The sequence below is a fragment of the Agrilus planipennis genome, unplaced genomic scaffold, assembly GCF_000699045.2.
Source record: "Agrilus planipennis isolate EAB-ADULT unplaced genomic scaffold, Apla_2.0 scaffold293, whole genome shotgun sequence".
Taxonomy (NCBI): domain Eukaryota; kingdom Metazoa; phylum Arthropoda; class Insecta; order Coleoptera; family Buprestidae; genus Agrilus; species Agrilus planipennis.
Genome location: NW_020440484.1, coordinates 313,183 through 323,198, shown reverse-complemented (window position 1 = coordinate 323,198; position 10,016 = coordinate 313,183). Strand labels below are relative to the sequence as shown.

Genomic DNA, 10,016 nt, shown 5'->3' with positions numbered 1-10,016 from the left:
GGGAAAAAATTGTAACTTTCTATTTTATTTAAATTTTTATTTTGTTCTTCATGCATTGAACTTTAAATAAAATTCATTATTTGATATTGTCAATGAACCAGTAGAGCCAAAGGTATATGTATTTTTCAGTTTAAACAATTCAAGTAATCACAAAATCCTTGTCTCTTCTACCTTTCTACATACATCATAAACATGGGACAATTTGCGATTGTAATTACTTTTGCTCCCTTTTTGTAGCAATCGCAATATCCCCACTGCTATCGCAATAACCTAGTATAACATAATACGTGTTCTTTGCTTTATGTGTAAATAAATGCCAAAAAAAATAAGTACATTTGAATATATTTTCAGTTACAATACACTAATACTAATGCACTATGTAGTACTATTTGATCATTCTCGTATTATTTAAGGGAGTAGATGTTTTCAAATATCTATCAATATATACAAATATATTATTTGAATTTTAAATATTCATTGAACATAGTTTTTTTACTTTTAATTTAATTTCATGTATTTGACCATGTAGCGATGAGATCCAGAACATTTTTAGCGTCACAGACACCTTTTCTCATTTCTGTATCGAATAGTGTTTGTTTGTGTTACGGATACCATTGGATGTTCTATGGGAAAATCATTTGATTTTAAAGGTAATCCTGGATTCATTAAAGGCTTATGTCCAGCAAATGTAGGTGATAGGCGATCATGTTCTTTTCTTATATTTTCCGTACTTATTAACTGTTTTATCTCATCTCGAGTTTCTTCAGGTACCAAAGCTTCAATTAAATTGGCCACAGGAGGTTGCGGACTCTGATAGTTCCAGAAGACCGCCGAAGGATCTATACATGCTCGGGTTTGCTTCGTGTGCCATTCCTTTGAAATTTTACGCAAGTGGGTTGGAATAGTAGGCAACGTTTTCACTTCTAAATCAGTCCTTCGGTCGAGATAATGTGAGACATCTGGAATAATATTGACAACCGTTGAGGGAAGAGCGGACTCCCGGCAACTTTTTTCCCAGTCTGTTATATATGTAAAATCAACCAAGGTTTGTCTTATTTTAGGGTCTTCTATATCATCCATACTAACAGCAGGACTTACATATCTACGCGGACGCGTTTTAATGGCATTTTCGAGTTCATTTTTTTCTCTTTCCTCAAATTCTTCTTTCTGTTAAATATTGTCTAATTAATATCATGTTATTGAAAGTATATTTTTTTCTACTGATTTTTACTGCTATATGTAGCCTGTAGCAACGAAATTAATAAAGAAGAGAATCGAAACAACACTTGCTCCTGCGGAGCAACATTGACTTTCTAATAAGAATCGATTAATTTGTTTATTGGAAAGTAATTCTAAAAGTAAGTATGATTTGGTAATAGGAAAGTTCGAGACCAAAATCCATTTTTATTAGTTTAAATAAATTTTTAACCATGAACTTGATGTTCTGGATTGCTTAACTGTTTTTATTAGCTGAAGCTTTTATCATTTAAAAGGCTTTTAAGAAATCGTTGTATCTTATGCAGTGTATATAGTGTAAGATTGCTTAGTCAGACCACGGCCTAAGTCGTACCCCAGCAGACAAAAAGTGGTATTACAGGTTTATGAAAGAGAATTCTACTTTGTCGTTACATGTTTCAGAACCCACCTCAATGGCCAGAAGTAAAAGGGTTTAATAAAGAGCCTGTTAATGAATTCCTTGATAAGTACAAAGAAATACTGGATACATATTACAAGTTTGTTGGACACCAAATATATAATATGGACAATACTGTATTATCTACCGTTCACAAACTTTCCAAAGTTATTTCTCAAAAGGAAAAACCAAGTGGGTATAATCACAAGTGGAGAAAGAGGCCTGACCGTAACAGGCATATGCGCGATGAATGGTGTCTTAAAAAAAGAAGCTCTGCCTAACACATCATTTGGTTGCTCGAAAAATGGATTGATAACAAAAGAAATTTTTGTTCAATGGCTTCAAAATTTTATTAAGTGCATAAGATTTGAAAAAGGTGATCAAAAACAAATTTTGCTTTTACTAGGTGGTCATAGCACACATACCACAAATTTAGAAACGATGCACTTGGCTCGCGATCATGGCATAATAATGTTATATTTTTCTGTTATCACGACACATCGCCTACAACCGTTTGACAGACGTCCTTCAAATCGCTGAAAAGTTGTTACAGTTACCCTAGGGCAGTTCGTATAGATACAGCGCTAAATGGTTTTAAAGCAACAGAGTTGTGGCCGTGTGACAGAAATGTTATTAAAGAAGAGGATTTCGTAGCTTTTGTATACATCTCTGATCCATCAAATCAAGAACTCGGCAAAGCAACTACTGAATCACCCGTTAGAGTTACATCGCCATCAATATTAATGCCAACAATAGTCTCATCATCACCACCATAATTACAATGCCACCCTCAGCACCTAGAAATTCAACACTGCCTATCATTCAACCTAGATATTCCACAATATCACAAGATACTTTACACGGCGACAATATATTAATAGTTGATAAAATTACCAATATTTCAAAAGTAAACTATGTGAGGAAGGCTGTAATGAAAACATGATCCAGTGTATAAAATGTAAAAGTACATGACCAATGTGTTGGTAGGTATTGGAAGTAAAATAAAGAAATATATTTGTAATGTGTGTGTTCAGTTTCAATATTTTTTTAAGCCTTACTTTGGTTTTTAAGAAATTACAATTTTATTTTCTGTGTTATTTACTTACTAATAAGGTTTTACTTAATAACCGATAATCAAATAAAAATATTTAAGTTTAAAAGGGCTAATAACCAATGGTGGTATTTGCCATACCCTGGTTATTATTTTTTAATTTTAAGTCTTATATAATATAAGAAGTGAGGCACAGGTCACCGAAGAGAGACTTCCAAGAGACCTACGACCGATTCACTTGTACAGTTAATTATTAATCATTCGTTTAAGTGTGGAAATACTCTGCACACAGTTTGTTTGTAAATATATTTCTAGCTATTCTGCTTCGCTACAAGACTGCCAATTATTCTACCTTCCACCCCAATTTAATCACCAGTCCTTATCAATTTAATGCGTGTGCACGTATTTCCCTTATAGAAAGTTTTAAAATATCTGCCTGAGTACATTTAACATGGTCCTTTAAGCNAAGTTTAAAAGGGCTAATAACCAATGGTGGTATTTGCCATACCCTGGTTATTATTTTTTAATTTTAAGTCTTATATAATATAAGAAGTGAGGCACAGGTCACCGAAGAGAGACTTCCAAGAGACCTACGACCAATTCACTTGTATAATTAATTATTAATCATTCGTTTAAGTGTGGAGATACTCTATACATAGGTTGTTTGTAAATATATTTCTAGCTATTCTGCTTCGCTATAAGACTGCCAATTATTCTACCTTCCACCCCAATTTAATCACCAGTCCTTATCAATTTAATGTGTGTGCAGTTATTTCCCTTATAGAAAGTTTTAGAATATCTGCCTGAGTACATTTAACATGGTCCTTTAAGCCGGATAACCAGAAAAATGTGCAAGTTCACAAGTTCAAAGTTACCATAAGTTTATTAAGTTGTGTTTAAACTAGTGTGATGTTCACATGTGGAACTTAACCATAAGTTTCTAAACGTTTGTGAGTCATTGTGGTGATTAATCACATATACGTTCCAAGCATCATGGTGAAACTACATCTGACCGATCCCACATTCTGTAAAGTGTAAGCATCAAGGGACCCCGGGATCTGGAGGAGAGGAAATTGCCCTGAGGGAAGAAATCGTAGTGTGGTTGAGTTCTGGAGGTGAGGTCATTTCATCCCTAGGGTAAGACGCGGAATCAGTATCTTCTATATTTCCTCGCCCAAACTATTTTAGTGGTTTTATGTGTCAGTGTACTTGTAGCATGTTGTCATTACCGAGATTAGAATTAAGGGCAGCAACTAGGAGCCTTAATCGTATCGAACGTATGTTTTTGAAGAACGTTATTTTGTTTTATTTCAATTGCACTGAATATTTATTAGTATTATTTCCTTAGGCAGTATGACTTAAGCAACCTTACCCTACTTTATAAATATTATTTTTGTACTTTGCGGTCAGGGGCATGTACATAATCTAGCTAAGCTACGAGTACACGTAACCGTTTAAAGCCATTACAGTAGGATTCGTGGAGGTAGTTAAACCAACCATACATAATACAGAAAATTGGAGTAAAATCGATACCTGTTAGAATAGCCTGTTTGAAAGATTTTGAGTAAACGATCTGCAAAGGCACAAAATTGAAAGTATTTGAACCAGTAGATGAAATTTAGCACAGTGATTGGGAAGAAACTGAACATCCATATCTGCATCTTTGACCGAATTGGTGTAATGGTTCAATAACCACCTCAACAGATCAGACTTAGGTAGGACCAACTTAACATACCATCTCATCAACATCGGAACAATAAGGCTCATCAAATAACCACCTAGAAGTGTTCCCAGGACGAAGCAAAATAAAACCGACAACTTTATAAAAGACATGCTTAAATAAGGGGTGATCGAACCATCTCAAAGTTCCTGAGCTTCCCCTATAGTGCTAATACACAAGAAAGATGATTCCGAGAGGTTCTGTGTGAATTACACGTAGCTGAAAGGTGTACTGCAGAAAGACTGTTAGTCATTACCACGAATCAACAAAACACTAGACAGTCTAGCTGGAGCTAGGGAGAACACTGTTTTTACAATTTGAAATGGTATGTAGCAATTCAATGTGATGCCTTTTGGATTGTGCACATTCGAAAGATTGATGGACACTGTACTATAAGGACTAAATTGGAAAATTTGTTTGGTTTTCTTAGTCGACATAATTCTGGCAGAAACTTTTGAAGACCATTTCCAAAACGTGACAAAAGCCTTTAAGGAATTGACATCTGCAAAATTGAAAGTAAGTTCAAAGAAATGAATCCAGAAGTGAAATATCTAGGCTATGCCATAACACCAGAAGGAATTAAGACCAGTCCTGACAAAGCGAATATCCTACAAAATTGGGTCACACAAAAGGATCGGCAAAAATTTACAATTAGAACTTTGCTCCTAATATCGAAGATTCATACGAGGATTTGCCGACACAGCCCAAGTACTACAGACTTATAGGAGATGGAGTTTCCTCCCAATGTACTGGGAGAGTCCAAATGGAACCGAAAACAAACTCCAAGTAATACTTCCAAAGAAAAGAATTTCAGAAATGATACATAGTATTACATAGTATCTATAAGTTTTTATTTAGGTCACTGGTGCAAGATTGGTAAATCCAAATTGTTTATTTAAAACTGCACACTAACGCCTACTTATCTACTGTGTTAGTATAGTAGGTCAAGTAGCAACCGGTTAAATAGCGGAATCAATAATTATAAGCAAGAAGTGAAGTCNTGACTTAAGCAACCTTACCCTACTTTATAAATATTATTTTTGTACTTTGCGGTCAGGGGCATGTACATAATCTAGCTAAGCTACGAGTACACGTAACCGTTTAAAGCCATTACAGTAGGATTCGTGGAGGTAGTTAAACCAACCATACATAATACAGAAAATTGGAGTAAAATCGATACCTGTTAGAATAGCCTGTTTGAAAGATTTTGAGTAAACGATTCTCAAAGGCACAAAATTGAAAGTATTTGAACCAGTAGCTGAAATTTAGCACAGTGATTGGGAAGAAACTGAACATCCATATCTGCATCTTTGACCGAATTGGTGTAATGGTTCAATAACCACCTCAACAGATCAGACTTAGGTAGGACCAACTTAACATACCATCTCATCAACATCGGAACAATAAGGCTCATCAAATAACCACCTAGAAATGTTCCCAGGACGAAGCAATATAAAACCAACAACTTTATAAAGGACATGCTTAAACAAGGGGTGATCGAACCATCTCAAAGTTCCTGAGCTTCACCTATAGTGCTAATACACAAGAAAGATGATTCCGAGAGGTTCTGTGTGAATTACACGTAGCTGAAAGGTGTACTGCAGAAAGACTGTTAGTCATTACCACGAATCAACAAAACACTAGACAGTCTAGCTGGAGCTAGGGAGAACACTGTTTTTACAATTTGAAATGGTATGTAGCAATTCAATGTGATGCCTTTTGGATTGTGCACATTCGAAAGATTGATGGACACTGTACTATAAGGACTAAATTGGAAAATTTGTTCGGTTTTCTTAGTCGACATCATTCTGGCAGAAACTTTTGAAGACCATTTCCAAAACGTGACAAAAGCCTTTAAGGAATTGACATCTGCAAAATTGAAAGTAAGTTCAAAGAAATGAATCCAGAAGTGAAATATCTAGGCTATGCCATAACACCAGAAGGAATTAAGACCAGTCCTGACAAAGCGAATATCCTACAAAATTGGGTCACACAAAAGGATCGGCAAAAATTTACAATTAGAACTTTGCTCCTAATATCGAAGATTCATACGAGGATTTGCCGACACAGCCCAAGTACTACAGACTTATAGGAGATGGAGTTTCCTCCCAATGTACTGGGAGAGTCCAAATGGAACCGAAAACAAACTCCAAGTAATACTTCCAAAGAAAAGAATTTCAGAAATGATACATAGTATTATTTAAAACTGCAAGCTAACACCTACTTATCTACTGTGTTAGTACAGTAGGTCAAGTAGCAACCGATTAAATACCGGAATGAATAATTATAAGTAAGAAGAGAAGTCGAGAGTCGCGATAATTCCTTATGTTCCCCAATTATCTAATAATGTAATATAAGATTATTATTATCATCATCATCATCATAAGGTCATCAGTCCTTAGACTGATTGGACACGTACCTCCACTCTTTCCTATCCTGAGCTAAACTTAGCATTTCCCTAAAACTAGAACAGCCCACATCCTTAACTATTTGCGAAGAGTAATCTAATCTAGGTCTACCTCTACCCCTCCTAACTCCTGTTTCTGCCTCTAATATGTCTCTGACTAGACCTTCATGCCTGAGAAGGTGTCCTACCAACCTATCTCGCCTATTTTTTATTGACTTCCATAGAGTCCTCTGTTCTCCTATTCTTTCCAATACCTCTTCATTTCTAACCTTTTCTACCCACGATATCCTCATCATCCGCCTATAACACCACATTTCGAACGCTTCTAACCTTTTCTTTTCCGCCGCTCCCACTGTCCATGTTTCGCACCCGTACAACGCCGTGCTCCAAACATACACCTTTAACAACCTTTTTCGAATTTCTAAATTAACCGTTCGCGAGCATAGAAGTGACTTCTTTTTATTAAAGGCGACACGACCCTGCGCTATCCTCTGCTTTATATCCCTACTACTCCTTCCATCCTCACTTATCTGACTTCCTAGGTATCTAAAATCAGCCACTTCTTCTAATTTTTCGTCTCCTATCTTTATATTCGCTCTTTCCCTACTTTTTCTTCCCTTGCATATCAGTATTTTAGTTTTACTTTTATTTATTTTCATACAGTACTGATCTGTCAGTACCGCTTCCATTTTATTTAAAGCTATCTCTAGGTCCTCCTTGCTAGATGCTAATACTGCTATATCATCTGCAAATCTAAGCATACTAATCTTTTGCCCTTGCACATCTATCCCTACAGTTGTACTGTCTTTAATGATGTTGATGGCGTCTTCGATGTATAGATTAAAAAGTAGCGGTGACAGTGTGCATCCCTGCCTGACTCCCTTCCTAATATTTACTTCTCTACGTTGCATCCCCAGCTCTATAACTGCCTGTTGCTCTTTATACAAACTAAGTATCACTCTTCTATCTTTGTAATTCATCCCTACATTTTTAAGTATATTTAACATCTTGTCCCATTTAACATTGTCAAAAGCTTTCTCTAAATCTACAAATCCTATGTACGCACTCTTTCCTTTTTCTATCGTTTTCTCTATTGCTACCCGTAAAGCTAGAATGGCCTCCCGCGTTCCTCTATTTCTTCTAAACCCAAATTGATCTTCCCCTAATAGTTCTTCCGCCCTTTTTTCCATCCTCCTCTGTACAATTCTAGTTAAGATTTTTGACGCATGGGAAGTTAAGCTAATTGTTCGAAATTTCTCGCACCTATCCGCGCCCCTCTTCTTAGGTAATGTTACTACTACGTTCCGTTTATAATCCTCTGGGACTTTCCCCGTTTCGTAAATGTGACTAACTAACTTAAACATACGATCTCTAACCTCTTGTCCTGCATGTTTTAGAATTTCCCCCTGTATCCCATCTACACCTGGCGCCTTATTATTCTTTAAATTTTTTAATGCTACATCGAACTCTTCTCTCATTATGGGATAACCAAGCTCATCTATTTCCACACTATCTTCCTTCTCTAATATATCTCCTAACTCAGGGCCTGCGTAAAGGTTCTCTAAATATTCTTTCCACCTATCTGCCTTTTCCTCATTTTCTATCAACATGACCCCTGCCTCGTTTCTTATATTATTACTACTGTATCCTACATCTCTAAAATTCCTTTTAATTATATTATAAGCCTCATCGGTTTTACCTACTTCAAACTTTTCTTCTACTTCTTTACACATCCTATCAATCCACTGTCCCTTAGCTGCCCTACACTTCCCACTTTATAGCTTTATATCGTTTTTGGTCTTCTTCGTCTGTCCTGTTTTTGTATTTCCGCCTTTCGTCTATTAATCCTACAATCTCATTTGTTATCCAGGGTTTCCTACTTTCATTTTGTTTAAGACCTAGCATATCTGTAGCTGCTGACTTTAGGCACGTTTTAATGCAGTTCCATTCTGTCTCTATGTCCCCGTCATTCGTTTCTCCAGCCGCCATTAGTATTTCGTCTGTCATTTTACCTAGCCTATCACGCGCTTCGTTACATTTTAGCTTTTCTAAGTCGAGACGTCTCCTACCTGCCCTCTTTTTCAGAATTTAAGATTGATCTTCATAACTACTAAATTATGATCGCTATCTATATCTGCTCCTGGATAACTCCTACAGTCCTTCACTTGATTTTTAAATCTTTGCCTAACAAGTATGTAATCTAACTGATATCTCCCTAAATCACCTGGCATCTTCCACGTATAGCGCCTCCTAACGTGATGGTTGAATAAAGTATTCGCGACGGTTAAGTTATGTTTATCGCAAAATTCTATCAGCCTATCTCCCCTATCATTTCTATTGCCTAATCCAAAAGAACCTGCTATTGCACCCACTTTACCTTCACCTATTACTGCGTTGAAATCTCCTAAAACTATTAGGTTGTCCTGTCCTTTCACTAAACTTAACACGTCTTCTATATCTGCATAAACTGCTTCTACGTCTTCATCACTGTAAGATGATGTAGGCATGTAGACCTGCACTAATACCGTTCTTACCGGCTTTGAGTTTAATTTAACCATAACTATCCTATCGCTTTTTTGTAAATAACTTTCTACACTCTGCCCTACTTTCCTACGCATTACAATTCCTACACCTGAATTACCTTCTACAGATCCTGTATGTATTACTCTAAAGTCCCCACTCCAGAAGTCTCCAGCTTCGGGCCAACGGACTTCACTTATACCTACTATATCTAATTCTAATCTATCCATCTCTATTTTTAAATTTTCTAATTTCCCTACCTGCCTCATTGACCTAACATTCCACGCTCCGACTAGTGAAACATTGCACCTATCCCTATTGCACTTATTGATGACATCCCCCGAGGTAGTTCCCGCCCGGACATCCGAATGTGGGACTAGTTTACGTCCGGAGTGCTTTACCTCAGAGGACGCCATCATTTAATTTCAGTAGTTGAACGTTTTACTTGGGATCATAATGTGGTGGTTTCCCGTTGCCTTCCACATCGCAGTATTGTGCATCAGAGTGCCATACCGATCCTCGTGATCTCTGCCACCCTGAGTACTGAAAGAGCTGCTGCCCTCTTTCAGGGACTTGTCTTAGTCTGGTTTCTCTTTAAGAACCCCTCCATTATGGTTGAACCTATGGTCCGGCTCCCTAAATCATCGAAACTCGCAAGCCGATCCACCCACTCTAGTTTGTACCA

General features: G+C 36.8%; 1 protein-coding gene across 2 annotated transcripts in view; it reads right to left on the bottom strand.

Annotated features, from left to right (window-relative positions):
* Window positions 1-210: 210 nt before the first annotated feature.
* The window catches only part of LOC108741779, a 16,346-nt gene continuing 6,540 nt past the window's right edge, over window positions 211-10,016 (bottom strand). For both annotated transcript variants that reach the window (XM_025979725.1, XM_025979726.1), the window contains exon 2: window positions 211-1,167. In XM_025979725.1, coding sequence (XP_025835510.1) covers window positions 556-1,167 — 612 coding nt within the window. In that variant the 3' untranslated portion in view covers window positions 211-555. The remainder of the gene's footprint in view (window positions 1,168-10,016) is intronic.